The 22,536-nt window shown below is 35.3% G+C and overlaps 2 protein-coding genes across 2 annotated transcripts in view; both read right to left on the bottom strand.

Moving 5' to 3' along the window:
* SYCP1 (synaptonemal complex protein 1) overlaps nucleotides 1-620 on the bottom strand; it is a 53,220-nt gene extending 52,600 nt beyond the window's left edge. The window contains exon 1 of the mRNA XM_064587526.1: nucleotides 127-620. The gene's annotated coding sequence lies outside the window, so the exon portion shown is untranslated. The remainder of the gene's footprint in view (nucleotides 1-126) is intronic.
* A 5,165-nt stretch (nucleotides 621-5,785) lies between these two features.
* Nucleotides 5,786-14,830, bottom strand: LOC123860276 (bile acid receptor-like). Its single transcript, XM_054513209.2, has 7 exons — nucleotides 14,767-14,830; nucleotides 12,098-12,460; nucleotides 8,924-9,064; nucleotides 7,221-7,363; nucleotides 7,023-7,127; nucleotides 6,785-6,884; nucleotides 5,786-5,931 (listed from the first exon to the last, which is right to left on the bottom strand). The coding sequence occupies exons 1-7, from the start codon at nucleotides 14,828-14,830 to the stop codon at nucleotides 5,786-5,788; spliced, it is 1,062 nt and encodes a 353-aa protein (XP_054369184.2).
* Nucleotides 14,831-22,536: the final 7,706 nt, after the last annotated feature.

Consider the following 22,536-nt stretch of genomic DNA (forward strand, 5'->3'; position numbering starts at 1 on the left):
ACCAATGGCCACGCTGGCGACCTAGACAAGCCAGAAACTCCGAGGTATCATCACTGTGACAGCCCGAAAAGAAAGCTCTACCTCCACCAGCCCTGGTAAATTGCATCACCCAGCCGCGAGACGTACCGTGAGTTCTTAGAGGGCTACCGGCTACCGAGGAGGTGTTCGGGGGTGGGGGGCTGGAGTGGGGCCGCTGGCCAAGCGCTGCAGGTGCGGAATCGAATCAAATCATTGCCCAGCTCCGGGTTCCGTCGTCAAGAAAGGAATTCAGTACACCTGCCCTTACCTTTCAAGATTCAGGGGGAAACCATGGACTCGGTGCCCACGCGAACTGCTACCTGCTGTCTATTAGGACAGCAAAAAGAATCAATTAGAGCTTCTGCCTCCGAACCTCAGAAAAGGCGGGAATCGCTCCACCTCAGCGGCCAGCCAGGAAAGGCGGGGTGCACGGCTGTTCAACGGCTAAATAACCGTCAGCCGCGAGAGTTTGCCCGGCTCCCGACTCTCGCGAGATTTTCCTTTACGTTGGTAACAATTCTTCGCGGGATTCTGTTTCTCCTCCGCGTAGACGTTCTTTAAGCTTCTGCTATTGTCAGAGAATGCAAGGAAAACTAACAAGTGCTGCGGTAGATTGGAGCGGAGAGTGAAAAATCCATTTCTGTCGTCCAAGAGTTCAGTCTTAGGGAAGAAACAGACGGGCAGATAATTATAGCCAGGTGTAATCATTTATAGGTGGTACTTTTGAAAGGGTGGTTAGGACACAGGGGAAGTGGCGCTTGCTGCGGCCTGGGGAGTCAGGAGAGGCTACACAGAGGTGTTAGGCTTCTCTGACGGCTTCCCTCGAGAATAAGAGAGTGACTAGAGAGAGTGGGCTACATAGTCAGTGGGGAAAGGGAATTCCTGACTGAGGGAAGGTAGGCGAAGGCCCTGTGGTTGTGAGCGAGATGAGTACAAGAGAGAGTCCAAGTAGTGTGGCGTCGGTGTGTTGAGGAGAGGTGGGAAAACAGCAAGAGATGAGACTGCAGATTCGGCAGATATGAGGCCTTCCAGAGGCTTGTGGATTTTAGCCTTTATGGATGGGGATCTTGAAGAGGTCTGAGTAGAAAGGGAAGCAAGATCAAGTTCGGAAGAAAATCTGTCGTTATGACAAATGGCTCAGGCGGGCATATCGGACTGGAGTTTGGGAGACAGTTTTAATAGGCTGGGTAAGGTGTGAAGAGCTGAGCCGTGACAGTGGCAATGGAGATGAAGAGGCATCAAACGTAAAAGATATTTAGGAAGTAAAATTAATAGGATTATTTGATGGCTGTTTTTTAATAGTAAGCCGTGAAAGAAGTCTCACTGCTTGGCTTCAAGCTGGGGCGAGAAAATACGATAAATATTGTGGTACTGAGTACCTAGGTTTGAGCAATAAGATAACGAGTTCCATTTTGAACACATTTGACTTTGTAGTCAAACTTCTCCAGGTACTATAATTGATTTCCAAAGGGCTTAAGTAATATTTTTAAATAACCAATTTTGTATAAAGTTAACCTATGAGACATAAGAGTTACTGCTAAAATTTAAAAATTTTTGATCCAGGTTAAGTCCTTCATTTTACATTTTAAGGAAACAGTCTAGATACCCTAAAAAAGACAAAATATTCCCTCCAAGAGATGATTCCAGGTTTATGCCCAAGATGCGCCGTGGGGGCAATAATTAATGAATTTAAATAAGATCTTCTTGAAGTTGAGGATATAAATTCAATATTCCAGTTTTTTTAAGTTTTATAACTAAAAAAATTGAACTACAGTCTTTTTTTTCTTTCTTGAAAACCAAAATGCGACTTCTAGTATTAAATTAACTTAAATTCACAGTATTTTATTTACTTACACCCAGTCTTTCAAAACAATAGTGCCACCATAGAATTTCTCAATTTCATGCATTTCACATGAAATTTATTCTTACTAAATAACCTTCCTATCTTTAGAAGGATTAAAATATTTGTGGAAAGATTTCAGTTTTTAAGAACTTCATTTTTTCTACAAAAGGCATATTGACAAAAATGTCAAAATATTGTCTACCAGAATGAGCAGTAAATTGTGCTAAATTTCCCAATGCATGTTAAAACATTTTAATGATTTGTCATTTTAAACTTTTTCAATATCTGGCCATCACAGATTTTTAAAATGTGGACTTAAAAAGATTTCTTTTTTTAACAACATTAAGAAAAGGTAAGAGTTGAACAAAGTTTTGTTCCTCTTTAATAATTCATAAAATGCTATAACAGGAATAAATTTAAAATGTTCTTTATCCATCAATCTGGCCTAATTAATGAGGGTCACAAACTACCTTTATTCTAATTACAATTGTTTCCACTAGATAGCCTTTCTCATGTCTATAATCTGTATATTTTCATTCCATTTTTCTACTAAAGGAAAAAAGTAGAGTTTCTTCAGATAAGAACTCTGTTTAGCATTATTCCCTTTTGAAGGAACCATGCAGTAACAATAGTCATTGCTGCTTTAGAGTCAAATCTTGAAAAGAATCCTAGATGTCCCTCTAGTGGTTCATCCTATATCCCACAAAATTTGATGAGCACTGATGATGTCCATTTTATGGTGATATATTGGTAACCTAGCAATCCTGTTTGTTTTTCAAATCAGTCATCCTATGATGATAGAGTCAACGATCTAGAATTAGAAAGTTTTAAGGCAAACCACAACAACATTCTAAATTTCAACAATGTGAATACAAATTCCATTTCTCTGAGAGTAAACTAGCCAATTTGGGGTCCTTTGCTTTCCAAGTGCTAAGTATTTCTGAGTAGTTGTGATTCAGTGTTCTCAGTTCAGTGAGCCTCCCTATGAGGCGAGCAAAATGCTGTGGGTCTTCTGGATGATAAATTTTTGAATATTTGTACAAAATTTGTAAAATCGGTTCTTGTATATTTTCCACATGTTGCTTATTTTTAAGGTGTGGACGATCTGAAAAACATCATCATATATATCTTAATGAATACTGGAAAGTAGTAGAAGATAATTAATTTAAAACAATACAGTTTGTAGATAATAAAAATAGCAAATATTTTCCGAACCCTTAATATATGCAAGATATCATGCTAAGTAACTTACTTCAAGCAATATCTTATTTAATCTTCATAGTACTCTATGAGGTAGAGAAGTAAAGTCAAATAGGAAGAGAAGGGTCAGTAAGTGGTTGTAAGAATATAAGAGCAAGTTTCAAGCTTACGTGAAACTTAAAAAGATTAATTTCCTCAAGATCAACAGTAAGGAAAAGGCAAGTTTCTTAAGTACCTAGTTATAAAATATAAGAACCAACCAAGAATTTCTTAATGGTTAGGCAGCAATTATTTATCCAGGCATTGTGGTGGAGATATAGCAGCGAACATAACAGACACAGTTTCCTGCCCTCTTTAAGCTTATATCCTGAGTTTGGGAGGAGTGGGTGAGAAAAGAGATATATACACATTTTAAATAAAAATATAATATGACAATGATAAGTGTTATAGAGAAAAACAGAAAAGAATAAGAATTCAGGGTGGAAGGGCAGAGGCTATTTTTAAAAGGATAATCAGAGGTAAGATGACATCTAACAGAGATCTGAGATGAAGGAGGGCGGCATGTAACTACCTGGGGAGCTTTCCAAGCATATTTGTCAAATACAAGACAACCTGTGGCAGGAGCCAGCTTGACATTCTCAAGTAACATATGTATCAAAAGTAATGTGGCTGTGGTGATGTGAGCAAAAGGGACAGTAGTAGGCAATAATAGAAAGAATTGGGCTTTAATCTGTGTAGAACAGGAAACCATGAAAGGATTATGAGCAGAGAAATGAAATGATCTAGCTTACGTTTCAAAAGAACAACTCTGGCTACTATATAGAGAATAGACTCTGGGGAGGCAAGGGCAGAAACAGGAAAGCAAAAAAGGATACTAGTTTGAATTAGGGTGGCAGGAACAGAGACAGTAAGAAGTGGTTGAGTTCTGGATATATTTTGAGGCTAGAGCCAACAGGAGGTGTTGCCTATTTGATAGGGTATAAGAGAAAGAAAGTAGTGAAGGATGACTTCACAAATTTTGGCTTGTGTAACCTGAAGGATGGAGATGCCGTTTAGTAAACATGGAGGAAGAATATAGAAGAATTAAGGGAGAGATCAGGAGTTCACCTTGGGACATGTTAAATTTGATACACCTACTACAAGTTGAAATCTTGAGTAGGCTATTTAGTGGAGCCTAGGGGAACAGTCCAAGTTGCTATATAACTTTGGGACTTGTCAACATGTGGATGGTGTTTAAAGCCATGAGAGAGGATGAAATTTCAAAGGAAGTAAGTGTAGAAGAAAAGAGAACTGAGCCCTAGGTCACTCTTAACATTTATCAGTGTGGGAGATGAGGAGGAATTAACAAAGGAGATGGAAATCTCAGCCACTGAGGAGGAAAATCAAGAGAGTGTGATGTCCTGGAAATCAGGTGGGGGAAAAGAGTGTCTACAAGGAGGGAGTGATCAACAGAAGCCAAGTGATGAAAGTTTTCCAAGAGAGAAGAAGTGATCTGCTCTGCCAGATGAAGCTGATGGGTCAAGAATTGAGCTTAGCTGAGGACTAAGAATTGAAAACTGGAATCAGCAATGCCAGATTACTGAAGAGCTTTGACAAATTATGGTAGAATGGAAAGAAGGGGACAAACTCTGACTGCAGTGGGTTCAGGAGCAAATGAGATGAGATAAATGAAGGAAGGAGTACAGACAAAAATTTTTTTTTTCTGTAGAGTAGAACAGAGAAATGGGAAAATAGCTGAAAGGGATTAGAGGTCAAGAAGGCTTTTTTTTAAGATGCAAGAAATTACAGCAAGTTCATAAGCTGAAGAGAATTCTCTCGAAGAAAAAATTTTGTCAAAATAAAATTGTTAACATTTGGCATCAGTGAATAATATAATAGCCACAGACATCATGATCTGATTGCCAATCTTAATCCAAATATTTTCTTCTGAATGGTTTTTACCTGAAAAAAACACAGTTGTTGCTGCAAGCAGAGCATATTCAGTATTAGTAATATTAAGTTCACTCATTCTTCTGTAGAAGTAAAACAATGTGGTAATAAATTCTTCAGCAATACCTAAAAAGATTAATATCAAATGTATTTTCATCAGACAATAGCGTATAATCAAACATATGGCCATTATCATCTTTTCTCAAAGCAGAATAATATAATGAAACATTATATCTGACCAATTTTTTCCGCCCAATATAATATTTTGTATTGTATGTAATATTACCAGTCAGTGTAGTAGGAGGACAGTCTTCATTGCAAAATGTTTCCATAGAATAAATAACACTTCTATTATCACTCTGATTGTGACAATTCAGTGAATGATCTGAATGATCTGATACTCTCATGGTACCTAGCAACAGGGAAAAATATAAAGTCTGATTTTTAAAAAATCTTTATACAGATAGTAAATCCAATCTCTCTAATCTGTTAGACAGGAAATATTCCCAACAAATGGTAGCTTTATAATTTTTATTATTGGAATATGAACTGAGATTAATAGTTCAGATTTTATATAAATATTGTGTAGAAAACCCTGCAAAAATGTTTTCCATGATGCCATATAATTTTTAAAAAAGGTTTGTTTTTTTTAAAGAAAAGCAAAAGCTAGACCAATGAATTGGAAAAGCTATTATGAAGTACTTATTCCTATACTAACTAGTAAAGTGAAAATATAATAAAAAATAATGTTATATAATTTGTTGCTGTACTTAATAGTAACTGTTAACATTAAGATTAAGTTGGTTGGCCTTTTTTACCTTCAGAAGCTGATGAAAGACATTCTTTCTGACTGTAAAGTTGGGCCCCATGAAGGAACATCACTTCAGTTTTTGATCCCTTACATAATGCAGTCTGGTCCTCAGTTGTCAAATTTTCAAATCCTTGAAGAAAAGATCACATAATTGTTTGAAATCAGTAATGAAAAGATAATTTTCAGGTATAAGATTTAATTATTCATTTAGTTATAATATGAATCCTAAATGTTTCCTTAGGATAATCACGATCTGTAATTTCAAATATGAACAAAATTCTTGATTCCACATGGTAATATTTTGGAGCCCTTTCATCAGAACTGGATAATAATACTTCCATATGACAAGAGGAAATTAAACAAAGTTTAGCCTCAAAGAATTTATTTTTACAATGAGTTATCTGTGCATATAAATAGGTAAGTTTTGGCCAACTGTAGCTTGATTTTTTTCATATTATACAGGCAGTTTTATTTATTTCATGTTTTATATAAAAAAACAATTTCAAAACATTAAAAGTTAGAATCAACCATATTATGTGTCTTGCTCTAAGTCTTTGGAGTCATTTGAATATTTTTAAATATTAATATTTTCAATCACCTGATTGGTTTTTTTTGTTTTTAGAGAGGGAGAAAGAAGAGAGTGCACACGAGAGGTGGGGAAGGGGCAGAGGGAAAGGGAGAGAGAGAATCTTAAGCAGTCTCCATGCTCAGCACAGAGCAAAATGTGGGGCTAGAATTCATGCCCCTGAGATCATGACCTGAGCTGAAATCAAGAGTGCGGTGCTTAACCAACTGAGACATCCAGGCACTCCCCCACACCTGATTGTTTAAAGTAGACAAAATGAACATGTTTTTGCATTTGGAAGCAGCTTTGGTGGAAAAATACAGGGTTTTGTTTTCCTAAAATGTCCCCTGCCTTTAAAACAGGGAACTTTTTAAAAATTAAGTAGTATGAAATTATTTTCCAAAGGTAAAGTGATTACCTGGGAGTCCCTTGGTAAAATCCATTAACCCCTGTAGGTGTAGGACCACTGTTTCTGAGAGTCGCAAGAAGCTCAGTTCAGGATTTGCATACTTCTGCAGCTAGCCAACAAAAAGAAATGAGAGTAATAGATTTTATTTCTTTCAACTAACTGTTTAAATTTTTAACTTTCATGTTTATGCTATTGTTTTCTAACATAATTAGTTATAAATTATTTCTTGCCATTAATGAACACATACAAATTTCTTTGTTTCCTCTAAAGGAATTGTATATTTTTGATGGGCAGCCACAATGTTATTAATGAGCTGATGTTCCTCTTGAGTTAGTTCCATGCTCTCCTGAATCTATAAGAAAACACAGGGGGAAAACTATAATGAATTTGTATTAAGCAAGACATGTCATCATTAAAGAAAAAAGAAATTTTTTAAGAGTCTTGCCACTTTTCCAGATCTAGTGGTGGATGATACAAGCTTGTTGTCTACTCCTCCCTCTTCCATTTTGATGTTAGAGTAAAAACTATTCTTCTGTTTAAAGTTCTTTCGAAGTCTCTTTGACTTGCATTGGATTTCTGTGAGCAAACCTGTGATATTACAAAATTCATATAAAATGTTTTAGGAATGGCAAATAACATTATAGGATTCAATGAAAATTGTCTTACACTGTACACATATATTATTATAGACTTGTCTTTTCACAAAGAACCTTCCTTTTTTGGCAAGTATGTACACAGCATTTAAATTTACTACATTACTTTCTCCTTTTCCATCCATAACCATCCTCTACTTAAAAGTACATAGTCATCCTAGGCATAAATTAAAAACCAATATTGCATCTCCAAAACATAAATTTAGACCTTTTTATGTTAGAGAAATTTCCACATCATATCTTGGAAACAACATAGAATATCAATTGATATAGAAATTCAACTACCTTATCTATGAGCTTTTTTCTTTGATTTTTATATAAGGTCAAGAAAATATTTTGTGATTTTGTTAAATGAGCTAAGTCGATTTTTTCCTAGTAAGACAAGACAGTGGTATTTTGTTATGGCAGCCTGAGCATTCTCAGACAGGGATAAAGTAAAGGATTCAGGCTGGTTGGACAGGATAACCTTAAGATCTATTCCAACCCTGAATTTTTTTTTTAAGATTTTTAAGTAATCTCTATCCCCAACATGGGGCTCAAACTCACAACCCTGAGATCAAGAGTCACACATTCCACCAACTGAGCCAGCCAGCCAGGTGCCCCCAACCCTGGAATTTTTAATAATAGGAATCCTTTCGGTCAAGAACTTTGAAGAGTTTGGATTTTATTAAAATAAACAGAATAATATAAACAGAATATTGCATTGGTGTTTATTGAACAGGAGTGTAACTTAATAAAAATTGAAGAGTATTATTCATAGCAGTTGAAGGTAGACTGAACTAAAAAGAGATAATGAAGAAATAGCCATGAAATTAATATAACAGTAAGAGTGCAAGATAATAAGAGTTTATACAAGGCTAGATTAGACATGAAAAGAAAACATTAATAGTACCTTATTAAGAAAATGAATTTTGAAATCACCATGACATTTTGAGCCCTGGGAAATAGGAGGAATTGGGGAAATAATGCCAAAATCTTAGTACTACTCTGAGGATTACATGACCTCATGTAATGTATAAGCTAAAAACACTGTGAACATAGAAGGAACTCAAAACAGCCTAAGTACTTCTGCCTGTTGAGTTGGGTTTTGACACCTATGAGTTGTTAGTAGGCTCTACATACCTAGTTATCATGTAGGCTTCTAAAGATACAAGACCAAAGAAGGGGGACTACTAATTTAAAATTCTGCTTTTTATAGATACATTATATAAATTAAGGTTAAGTCATATGAAAATACAAGGATTTCCAATGAAGAAGAACATATTGAATATTGCCAAAATTAGAGCAATATAGTATAGAACAGGGTTTATGGAACAATATCTAGGTTGGTTACCAGTCATCCTAATCTATCAGTTGCTAGAGAAATAGCTTCAATCTAGAGAAATACGTTAATGCTCAAAATGATAACTTGAGGAATGCATTATGTTGTCAAAAGGTAAGAAAAACTAAAATCCCCCTCAAAAAAAGAACCCCCAAAGTCCACAATAACACTTACATTCTGCCAACATTCCTACTGCCTTACACTTTTTCAGTCTGCACTCTTGACATTTCCTACGCGTGTACATGTCCATTTCACAGTGGCCACCATTCTTGCAACGATATACTGCGTTTTTGGTGATGCTACGTCGAAAAAAACCTAATGACAAAAAAAGTACTTTTAAAATTTTACTATTTTTAGTTTTTTTATTAATATATACCTTCCTAGTAGAGTTAAATAATTGAAATAACTAAATTATTTCAATAAAATGTTTTTTTCATCAATAAGATTTAGTTTAATATACATTTATATTCTCTTATGATTGATATCTTCTAATCCAAGGTTGTTCCTTTCAATAATCACATGTGGAAATTGAACAAAATAGTTCCATCACATTAAGATAACTTTCTAGGGTGGGAGGGATGGGGTGGCTGGGTGATAGACATTGGGGAGGGTATGTGCTATGGTGAGCACTGTGAAGTGTGCAAGACTGTTGAATCACAGACCTGAACCTCTGAAACAAATAATACATTATATGTTAAAAAAAAAAAAAAAGGAAGAAGATAGCAGGAGGGGAAGAATGAAGGGGGGGGATCGGAGGGGAAGACGAACCATGAGAGACTATGGACTCTGAGAAACAAACTGAGGGTTCTAGAGGGGAGGGGGGTGGGAGGATGGGTTAGCCTGGTGATGGGTATTTAAGAGGGCAGGTATTGAATGGAGCACTGGGTGTTATATGCAAACAATGAATCATGGAACACTACATCAAAAACTAATGCTGTAATGTATGGTGATTAACATAACATAATAAAAAATAACTTCTTATTTTATTATGGTTATAATATACCATCTAAAAGCATTTTTATAACTATGTTGTACAGAATATCAAGATTCCATGAAGCATCTCTCAAGGTGCCCTTGAAAGAATATATGCTCTGGTAAGAGTGTAAGGAAAACCTCTTCTCTCCTCGTATCTCCACCTCAACCCATAAATAGGAAGAGATATTCTTCGAAACTTACTCCTCTGTCCTTCTTCCTTTTTGAGCACTCCCAAAGGTGAGAAAATGTTTTTAGGTTTTTTTGGTCTGAAAAATTGAATAGGCCGTGGTGTATGTGTGTGTGCATGTGCGTGTGTGTGTGTGCATGTGCATGTGTATGTGTGTTTTGGGGGAGGTGTCTATATTTTCCCTTTCACTTCTTAAATCCATGCATAGCAGTCCCCCTTCCTACTTCCTCTTTCGTTCCCCACTCCTATGCAATAACCCCTACTATCTTCCTCTTAATCCATTCCAAGCAGTAAAGTTGATATGCTTTGGCAATGCCCCTCTTAGAGACCTGTGATACCCTTTTTTTCTGTAGACACACTTGAGAGTGAGAGTTTTGTGATTTAGATTCATCGAAGGAAATAGAAAGCTCAGCTTAAGTTTTCCAGAACTATGCCTCATCTTCCATCTAGTTTTTTTAAAGATTATTTATTTATTTATTTATTTGAGAGAGAGAGAGATTACTAGAGAGAGAGAACAAGCATGAGTGAGGGTCAGAGGGAGAGGGAAAATCAGTCTCCCTGCTAAGCAGGGAGCCCGATGCTGGGCTCCATCCCAGGACTCTGGGATCATGACCTGAGCTGAAGGTAGATGCTAAACTGAGCCAACCAGGCACCCCTTCTTCCATCTAGTTTTAACATCAAGGCCCTGCATTTTAAGAATGAGCAAATACTTGCCCAGCTATTCTATTCATAAAGATGGTACCTAATTTCCCACAGTCTTCATTTGGCTATTCTTTGTTAGGGGTGAGTTGTGAGATTCTGACAGTAAATCTTCACCCTGAACTTCTAACAGACATGTTTACCAAGAGCTGCATTGGCCTAATCATTTCCAGGTTCTGTTCCAATGTTGCATTTGTAAATAAAAACAATGCAGAAGTGTTTCAAAACCTTAAAACTTCATCAAGGACTATTTCACTCTTTGAAAATTTTATTGTCAATGATGATCTTCACTTGCAAACCTCCCATTTTCAAAAAAGCATTCAAAGAAATTTAAAAAGAATCATAGAAGTCATTTAATTCAAATTCCCTTCTAATGCATGAATTATATCAACCACATGAGAAGATGTAATAGTTAACATTCAGATATTTTTAAAAATCATTTTCTTCTTTTTAAAAGATTTTATTTATTTATTTGAGAGAGAGAGTACACATGTGCTGAGCAGGGAGGACCCCCTGCTCAGGTAGAGGGGAAGGGGCAGAGGGGGAAGGATAGGGACAAACAGACTCTGAGCCAAGGGCAGAGCACCACTGGGGGCATGATCCCAAAACCTGATATCACAGCCTGAGCTGAAACCAAGAGCCAAGCACACAACTGACTGAGCCACTCAGGCCCCCCTAAAAATCATTTTCTATTCCATATCAGATTCATCTAAGAACACAGAAACCTTCTGCTGTATAAATACTGAATTTTGTATTTAAAGGCAAAAGTTTTCATCAAAAATGAAAAACTAAATCAAAACTATTACATTCCATTTTCATGTCTTTTATGACACAGATGATCACCTTTAAATGTATCAATGGCTCTCCCCGGTTTTATTTTTCACACTTCGAAAAGTAAGAGTATTCTTTTTTTTTTTTTTATGATCAATTAGCCAACATAGGGGCGCCTGGGTGGCTCAGTCGTTAAGCGTCTGCCTTCGGCTCAGGTCAGGATCCCAGGGTCCTGGGATCGAGCCCCGCATCGGGCTCTCTGCTCCTTGGGAGTCTGCTTCTCCCTCTCTCACTTCCTCTGCTTGTGTTCCCTCTCTCGCTGTGTGTCTCTCTCTCTGCTGAAAAATAAATAAAATCTTAAAAAAAAATTAGCCAACATAGAGTACATCATTAGTTTTTGATGTAGTGTTCAACGATTCATTAGTTGTGTATTCTTTTTTTTTTTAAAGATTTTATTTATTTATTTGGGAGAGAGAGAATGAGAGACAGAGAGCATGAGAGGGAGGAGGGTCAGAGGGAGAAGCAGACTCCCTGCCGAGCAGGGAGCCCGATGTGGGACTCGATCCCGGGACTCCAGGATCATGACCTGAGCCGAAGGCAGTCGCTTAACCAATTGAGCCACCCAGGCGCCCTAGTTGTGTATTCTTAAATGCCGAAACTTCCACGACTCTTCAGTGAACACTAGGACTTCAGTTTTGTTTTAACTTTATCCTTACCTTTACAACCTTCACAGGTAAGTGCATTATAATGATATCCTGATGCTTTATCACCACAAACTACACAGAGTTCTTCCTGTTGCTTAATCCGAATGGAAGAGCGAGTGAATCTGGACCTTTTTATTCCAGAGTATCCATCTTTAGCATCATGGTCAACCACATAAGTGGGTTTATTTAATTCATAGGAACCAAATCCACATTCTTCACCACTGAACTGTGGGTCCAAGCTATAAGTGTTGAAATGACTTTGTAAAGATTGGGACTGTAGAGCTGTTGGAAACTGGACAGTAGAATACTGGCAATAAGCTGATTCTTGAAAATCAGTGCCATGCAGCTGATAGTTGATTTGCTCTGGCAGAATATCTAGTTGTTTTCAACATAAAAAAGAACAAATGGTAAAAAGTCAAAATTCCGTACTTGTTTTAAATATCAAAGAGTTTATGCTCAACAGTTAGTTCAACATATCCACTACGTCCCAGGGACTTCCTGGCCAGCATGAGGAACAGGCAGTAAACTGAATTAAAGTGCATCATTAAGTGCTGCCATCTCAGTGGTATGCAGAGGTTGCTCAGGAGCTGGGAGAAAGGGCAGTCTGTTGCTAAGTCTGTGGCTTACATACCAATCCAGCCTCCCATCTTAAATAGAAATGCATATTTCCCAGAGTTTGGAAGGAAAGAAGGTTTTCCCATCTTTTGCATTTCCCTTGTGTGGGTACAACTGTTTGCAGTACAATCAGGTCAGTAAAGAGATGAATTAATACATTATCCCACCCCCCTCCAAAAAAAATCAAACTAAAGTACAATTTTACCTGGTTATTTCAAGAAAAAAAAATGTTTTTGTTTTAACTCCTCATTAAATATACCTTAACACTCTCCTTTGCCATTTGTAGACCTGATTTAAATTATTAGTTTCTTTTGTGTTTTGTTGACTAACAATTCTAACTAGCAATTATCTGGGGATTAAATTCACCTAGTTTACCAGGTTACTATAAGGATGAAACAAAATATGGTATGCAAAAGCATATATAAAATATAAAATGATGCTTAATGAATATCATTATTATAATTATCAGAAGCTCCCAAACACCAACTTACTTTCTTTTTTCTTTTTTAAGATTTATTTATTTATTTCAGAGAGAGAACGCACACACACACACACACACACACACGCAAGCTGGGGGATGGGCAGATGGAGAAGGAGAGAGAGAATCCTTGGGCAGACTCCCGACTTGATTCCAGGACCCTGAGATCATGGCCTGAGCCAAAATCAAGAGCCGGCCACTTAACCAGACTGAGCCACCCACGTGCCACCAACTTACTTTCTGCTTCCAGGAAAATTTCTAAATCTAAATCCAGAAAATTGGCTCCAAAAGGACCCAGGAATACTGAATTGCTCTATATCGCTAACTAGTAATATTTGTACTTTTCCTGATGCTGAATCAGGTACTTTTAACCTCAAAATTCTACCACCAAGATTGGTGAACAGTATAATTTTTATTAACTTACATAAATCTCTTGCAATCTTATACTATTCAGTCTAATGCTAAGTGTTGAGAAAATACTAATGACAGCCTAATATAAAAAGAAAGGTTATCAGTAAAAACAATGTAACTGTGTTTTTAAAGAGGACCTTTCTTGAATGAGTGTCAAAAGACTGCAGAATACTAGCTGATGTTCCATTGGCATGGAAATTAGAATTCAGGTCCTAACCCTAACCTTAACCCTAAACTTAACTCTAAAAGAAAACTGCATTTAAAATTAAATTTATATAATGAACATTAAGAGGGCACATGATGTAATGAGCACTGGGTATTATATAAGACTGATGAATCACTGACCTCTACCTCTGAAACCAATAATACATTGTATGTTAATTGAATTTAAATTTTAAAAAACTTAATAAAAAATAAAAATAATACATAAATACATAAGTAAAATTCCAAAAAAACCCCAAAATAATTAAAATTTAAGAATTAAATTAAATTTACCTTATAGCCTTAGTCTTTTTGGAGAAAATTCCTATTGTATCCTGCATTCTGTTCCTATTTCTTTCCCTTTGATAAAAGTCTTATATTAAGATGAAAATTTCAAGTATATTGAATAGCTACTATGAGCTACATTTACTAAATTGCAAGTGAACTAGCTTCAACTAACCCCTAAAAATAACTTCTAATTTGCATGTTAATTCAAATTTTAAAAATTAAATATAATTTTAGACTATCATGCTTTTCCCTCTCTACATTTGATTCTGGCTTACAACATTTTAGTATTACTGATTTTTTTGAAATTAATTATATTCTTTTGTATGAGAATAATTTTTAAGTTTCTTATTTTAATTCCTCTTGTAGGGAACAATTTAAAGTCTTTGGTTTAGGGTGCCTGGGTGGCTCAGATGGTTAAGCGTCTGCCTTCGGCTCAGGTCATGATCCCAGGGTCCTGGGATCGAGTCCCGCATTGGGCTCCCTGCTCCTTGGGAACCTGCTTCTCCCTCTGCTTCTCTCTCTCTCTCTCTCTGTCTCTCATGAATAAGTAAATAAATAAATCTTTAAAAAAAAATAAAGTCCTTGGTTTACTTGTTAATTTCTTTAAAAAAAAAACCTCTGTAATTAACCATAATGTCACACAAAAAGTGTTTTATCAACTGTTATACTGTAGCTTTTTGTTACATACCATAGTACTGTACTGGTTCAGCAAGACAGTAACCATCAGCTGTAGTGACATAAGTATTTGCCATTCTCTGCTCCAATTCTCATTTATTCATCAGTGAATGCTGAACTAGAACTGAAGGAAATAAAACTTTTGTAGACTATTTGAAAGTATGATCATCAAGTCAGCATGATTTTATAAAAGTACAATACGATTTTTGAAAAATAAAGAGTTTAGCAGAATTTATACATGAGATGTTTATATTTATCCTTTAACTGGAAGAATATTGAGTTTTCATATCTCTATACACCAAATTATTAATTCTGCCAATTTCTTATTGCTCAGCTCTTTACAAATAACTCAATAAATCTTGGTAATAATCAAGGTGGCTTTTGAAAGTTTACCAAGCTTAGGTATTAGGCTTCATATACTGCTTTCACCACTTGTTTATGGGCCATTCATTAAATCTCCTTAAACCTTAGTTTCCTCATTTGTAGGAGAAAAATAATAAAACCCTCCTAGCAAAACTGTTGGGAGAGTTTAATTAATATATGTAAAATCCAGCACAGTTCTTGTCTTAATAACTGATTCTCATAATCGCTATTCTAATAGTTTCAAGATCTCAGTGTTCTAAATTAAGATGAATTAGGAAGAAAAACTAGACTTTTTCATGAAAGAAATTAAAGAGTAGGAAAAAATGGCTTTCAATAGCACTTGTTTTTATCTTCTAAATCCACTCTAAATATTTTCATAGCTCTGTGATCTGCTAAACATTAAAATATTAATTTTGGTTCTGCTTGACTAATTAAAATTTTATTTTTTTATTTATTGAAAAAAGTTTATGGACTACTGGAAAAAGAGTTTTATTTTTAATAGTAAACCTATTTTAATAGTAAACTCTAAAGCCTAGAACTAAAATGAACAAGTCAGGAAACAACAGATGTTGGCGAGGATGCAGAGAAAGGGGAACCCTCTTACACTGTTGGTGGGAATGCAAGCTGGTGCAGCCACTCTGGAAAACAGTATGAAGGTTCCTCAAAAAGTTAAAATTAGAGCTACCCTACAACCCAGCAATTGCACTACTAGGTATTTATCCAAAGATACAAACAGTGAATCAAAAGAGCACATGCACCCCAATGTTTATAGCAGCAATGTCCACAATAGTCCAAATATGGAAAGACCCCACATGTCCAACAACAGATGAATGGATAAAGAAGATGTGAGGTAGATAGATAGATAGATAGATAGATAGATAGATAGATAGATAGATACACAATGGAATATTACTCAGCCATCCAAAAGAATGAAATCCTGCCATTTGCAATGAGGTGGATGGAACTAGAGGGTATTATGCTAAGTAAAATAAGTCAGTCAGAGAGAGACAAATACCATAAGATTTCATTCATATGTGGAATTTAAGAAACAAAACTGATGAACATAGGGGAAGAGAATGAAAAATAAAATAAGATGAAAACAGAGAGGGAGGCAAACTACAAGAGACTCTTAATTCTAGGAAACAAACTGAGGGCTACTGGAGGGGAGGTCGGTGGGAGGATGGGGTAACTGGGTGATGGGCATTAAGGAGGGCACTTGATATAATGAACACTGGGTGTTAGATGAAACTGATGAATCACTAAGTTCTATCCCTGAAACTAATAATATAGTATATGTTAACTAAATTGAATTTTAAAGAATTGTTTTTAAATAGTAAAGCCTAAAAATCATAAGCTATTATAAGAAAAATTATTCACAATCTAAGATGATCCCTTAATGGGAAAAATGATTTATTTTTGTTATTTCCTAGAAAGGAACTCCAAAAATTTGAATAAACTTAAACAGGAAATCACAGTTCAAGAAATTGAAAATTATTGGGATAAAGGTCACTCTAGAGTCCATAGTCTTTTATAGCTTTATCATCTCTATTAAAGATAAAAATGGTTTTCACCTTTAAAAAGAACCAAAAAAAAAAAAAGAAAATGGGTTTTAAATCACGCCAAAAAATTTATGTGACAAACTTTTAGCCTCTGAGATTATATTGAAAAATCTTTTCCTTTGATTTATTTTTCATGTGCGAGCTTCATGGCTGAGGTTTCTACATCCATGAAGATGATTTCAATAGTAATATCTTTGAAATTTGTCCCCTTTATCATCTAATAGAATGTAGGTTCTTCTAAAAGCACTTGAAACTCCCAGTCTTCTGACAGCATAGCAGTAGTCCTATAGAATAAGCACTGGATAAAAGAGATGAAGCAAAAGCAGTGCCCCCAAATAAGTGAAATTTTAATATAAAGTTTCCCTTGAAAAGTCAGGACTAATACAATAAGATCCGTCTGTCTACACTTCCGTGTTTCTATATTGCAACAGGTCAATTGGCTCTCCATATAGAAACAATTCTGAATGCTATCCATTTAATACATGTGATACTTTGTAGCAATGGTTTTGTTCAGTTCTTTCCAAACTTCTCTTTTGAGCCTGTTAGGTTTTAGAAAATTATAAATGAACCTGGAAACTTGAAGTTGTTACTCACCCTTCTTTTAAAATTACTGCACTTACCATTAGGCTTCATATAATATCGAACATCTGAAGAAGACTGAAAATTAAAAATGGTACTACTTAGATACAGACTTTGCTGAGTGAGAGCTTGAGAAATTATATAGAACGAACGAGAGGTAGCTCATTAAAACAAAACTGGTGATATCCTGACAAAGACACACATAAGTATCTTATAGTGATGCCACTATCAGGGTTCAAATCGTAAATAACAATGTCCTGAAACCAAGTCCTTCCAATACTGGTAGATAAACACCCAAAAATATTATCTAAAGTAGACCTGTTTGGGTTTTTTTAAAGTTTATTTATTTATTTAAGTAATCTCTATACCCAAAGTGGGATTCGAACCCATGACCCTGAGATCTAGAGTGGCATGTTCTTCCAACTAAGCCAACTAGGCACCCCAAAGCAGACCTGTTTTTATGGACTAGTTATATTCCAGGGCATTCATGGGACCTATACATAAAGAGGCTTTGATTAAAAATATGCCTTTTAAAATATGAAATATTTATGTTTTATATGCTCATAGTAATATTGTATTATTTTCTACATAAAATTTTTCACTAATTAAATGTTCTTCAGCCTTTTAGATGTTTAATAGAAGTATTATAATATGTATGCATAATAAAACAAAACTTTCATAAATAAAGTATTCATACAATTAGTTTAAGAACACTTAAGTAGATTATTAATAGCATAGAGGGAGGTATGTAATCAAGAACTTCCTATCTTATTAAAGAGAAAAGTTACAGTAGGCCTGGAGGGATTCTGTTTTGTTATCTTTCCTGGTAAATATTTATTTAAAAACAAAAATAATCAGTTAAGAGAGGAGCTTTTATCTAGAGGATCAATTTGGCATGGGCAAAGTCTATATTTTTTTTCATTAACAAATATAACTTTATAAAATAAAGCTGTATTTTTTATAGATTATAATAGCTATTTTACTGAAAAGATGCTTAATTGCAGAAATGAATTTGCATCTCCTCTGCCTTAACTAGAAATCGTGCTTAGTAAATTTTTACAAAGCCAGAACTTTAACAGGAAAAACATATTGACTCTTCAGAACTATATCCACACGTTAAAGAATTTTACAGTTTTTACATTTTTACTCTTGCAATATATGTCACATGAATCATGAATAATGCATTGCATAAAATTAATATAACTGAAAAGTAGATGGCATCACAAGAAAAGCTGAAAATTTCAGTTTTCATAGTAGCCTCTACTAAAAAAATGAATGATAGTGCTCTATGATACATAATTATAAAAAAGTTTTTCATAGTAGAGATTCTTTGAGCCAAAATTCTCTGAGCTTATTGGAACCAAGGAAAATGAAAATGAAAAGGATATATTTGAATAACAGCACAAATTAAGGCTTCTTGATTTCTTTATAAGAATCTGTCCTTTAACCTTAGAATACTGGGAGGACTTTATACTCTGAAGTCTTCACATAGAGTTTTATTATACAGCTTTATTGAGATGTAATTTACATAACATAAATTTCACTCTTTTAAAATGTACAGTTCTTGGTTTTTAGAATATTCGGAGAGAGTGCAATTATCACCACCATCTAATTCCAGAGCATTCTTATTACTGCAAAATGAAATCCCCTACCCATAAATAGTCACTCCCCGTTCTGTCCTCCCCCAATCCCTAGCAACCACCAATCCACTTTGTTTCTATGTATTTGCCTGTTCTAGACATTTCATATAAATGGAATCATACAATTCCATATATAGTTTTAAATGAAAAAAGTATTTAATTAATATTATGTCAAGTAATTTTCACAGCTTAAAAAAGAGAAATCAGACTATATATTTAGAAAATTCATGACTATGAAATTAATAAATAATTCAGAGATATAGAAATATATTTTGTGTCCATTCCCATAATCTGGAAGAATTTTTATAAATTTTTATAATCATAGCATTTTGAACAGAAGTATAATTCCCTGAATACACCTTTATCAGAATATATGTCAAGTTCCCTTGAATTCACATAAAACCTATTGTTTCAAAAAATACAATGTATTTTAAGAATAAGTTCTTGATTAAAAACAAGTTTCATTTTAAAATGTAAGAGTAAATATCACAGTGAATCAAGTTACATTATTACATCAAATGTTACCTGGAGTTCAACTACAGCCCAAAATTGCCTTGTCATTCTTCAGGAGAAAACCAATCACTGTATAATCTACTTAAATTTCTCATTTTCAAGGAGCAAATGCTTTTTATAGTTTGACTATCATAGTAACAACAACTGGCTTATTCACTTTACAAAAGCTAAAATGAATGATGGTGGAAACTAAATAGAGTTCCAAAAATACCCTTAACAGCTTACAGTTTAATAATAGTTTCAATTGCCCACAAAATTAACACTCATATTTAATTGAGACAGCATAAAATTATAAAATTTTGGTTATTGAGAGAAGACAAAATACTCACAGTTAAACAATATGACTAGAGATTGTCCTTTTCCTCACAGAACGAGGATAGATGGATTTAACAACGACTTCAACTTTCCAGCTGGAGCAAACTGGACCTTTTCCCTATTTATCAAGGAGCGGAGAGGGGGGCACTCTGCATACACTTAGGCTCCAGACACTCTGCAGAGCAACGCTTCAGCTCTATCTCATACACAAACTTCCCACACAATCCTCTCTTGGGTCAAAACAAGGGCAGTTATTATTTGACATAAATCAAATAATAACCAGATCATCAGGGATAGAGGTCTTTGGGACCTTCAGGTCACACTCTCCCAGAGTTCCTTATTGTTTACTTAATAAATACTTTGTTTTCTTGATTAAATTTGACATTCTCCCATTTTGGTTACAAAACACTGGGTCTCTGGAAACTACTAAGCAATATGCACAGGAAAGGAAAATCCCTCATTAATTCAAACTCCACTAATACAGGTGTTATAACAATCCAATCTGAAGTTGATCTCTGCATCACCTACCAAAAAAAAAAGTTAATCCAATTAGAGTTTGAATAATAATTCAGATGGGTACAATAGTGTATATGTACAAGTCATCTAGTCCAATCCTCTCAATTTTTTGGCTTAGAAAAACTGCAACACAGATAGATACTACTCCTTGTGCAGGTACTCATAGCTAGTTAGTAGCAGAGGTGAAACTCAATGCAAATGCAAACAGCTGAACAGGATATATAGATAAGTCCAGTATGATTTTTTAAATGTCATCTATGATGTTTTTTAAAGATTTTATTTATTCATTTGACAGAGAGAGAGATAGCGAGAGCAGGAACACAAGCAGGGGGAGTGGGAGAAGGAGAAGCAGGCTCCTGCCAAGCAGGCAGCCTGATGCGGGACTGGATCCCAGGACCCCGGGATCACGACCTGAGCCGAAGGCAGACGCTTAACAACTGAGCCACCCAGGTGCCCCATCTATGATTTTTTTTAATGTCATCTATGTAAACAAAGTTTGTTGGATACCAAGCTCATGGCCTCACCCCTGCAAGGCATTTCTACAGAGGCAAAGTTACAAATGTGTTCTACCACTAAACTCCCATTCTCCTGGGCACACCTCCGCTGACTCACCTAATGTACAGGACTCTAGGCTCTGGTCTCTGTCCTCCCCGGTTCTACTGTCACATTCACGTGGTGCAGGATACATTTTTCTACCTTTCTTGGCATCTGATCTCAGTCCACATTCAGTTTCTGACTTCACAACCACTATATTGACACTGATTTCTTCCAGGGTCCTTATCTACTCCTGGGAAGAATTCATGATAAAATCTCCAAGTCCTTTCATATGAATTTATTTCTCTTTTAAAATAGTAGTCCCTGGGGGCGCCTGGGTGGCTCAGTTGGTTAAGCGACTGCCTTCAGCTCAGGTCATGATCCTGGAGTCCCGAGATCGAGTCCCACATCGGGCTCCCTGCTCAGCAGGGAATCTGCTTCTCCCTCTGACCCTCCCCCCCTCATGCTCTCTCTCTATCTCATTCTCTCTCTCAAATAAATAAAATCTTAAAAAAAAAAAAGTAGTCCCTGTATCTGTGAATTTTAATCAGTGAACCAAAGAATAATAGTCCCAGCATTATAATTCATTTATTTGATTCTAAAATATTCCAAAAACAGACTCCAAATTAGGTCTTAAAAGAAATGACACTCTATTAGAAACCTTACAATGAAATACAGCAAAACAAACATACAGTTCTTGACGTGTTTTAAAAGCAATGCTTAACTTCTAAATATTTACCAAGAACATTTGTTTCTTAAAAAAATATTTTTAAAATAACTTCAGCCCTTTTGTTATTAGTACACAAGTACCAGGGATAATTTATAAATTATTTTATCATTTTTTATTTTTTTAATTGAGATGTAATTGACATACAACATTATATTAGTTTCAGGTTTACAACAAAATTATTCAATATTTGTATGTATTGTGAAATGACCAACATAATAAGTCTGATTAACATCTGTTACCATACAGTTACAACATTTTTTTCTTGTGATGAGGACTTTTAAGATCTACTCTCTTCACAATTAGCAAATACACAGTATAGTATTATTAATTACAGTCACTATCTTGTACATTACATCCCCATGACTTATTTATTTTATAGCTGGAAATTTGTGCCTTTTGATCCCCATTCACCCATTTTGCCCACCCTCCACCTTCCAACACCCAGCAACCACCAATCTGTTCTCTGTATCTATGAGCCTGATTGTTTTATTTTGCATTTTTAAGATTCCACATATAATTGAGATCATGCAATATTTGTCCTTGTCTGACTTACTTCACTTGGCATAATGCCCTCGAGTCCATCCATGTTGTTATAAATGTAAATGATATATATATGGTGTATATATATATATTATATTGGTATATATACATTATATTCTATTTCCTTTATCCAATCATTCATCAATGGACACTTAGGTTGTTGCCATATGTTGGCTATTATAAATAATGCTGTAATTAACATGTGGGTGCAGATAACTTCTTGAGTTAGTGTTTTCATTTTCTTCAGATAAATACCCAGAAATATAATTTCTGGATCATATAGTAGTTCTATTTTTAATTTTTTTAAAGGATTGTGGTTTTTAAAAAAAAAAAAAAAGATTTATTTATTTATTTGAGAGAGAGAGAGAGCACACACAAGTAAGGGGAGGGGGCAGAGGAAGAGGAATAGAGAGAGAATGCTCAAGCAGACGTCCTGCTAGACTGAGGAGCCCCACCTGGGGCTCCATCCCAGGACCCTGATATCACCACCTGAG

Source organism: Mirounga angustirostris, unplaced genomic scaffold, assembly GCF_029215605.1.
Source record: "Mirounga angustirostris isolate CCGP_5_RB_7025 unplaced genomic scaffold, mMirAng1.0.hap1 SCAF_4, whole genome shotgun sequence".
Taxonomy (NCBI): Eukaryota; Metazoa; Chordata; class Mammalia; order Carnivora; family Phocidae; genus Mirounga; species Mirounga angustirostris.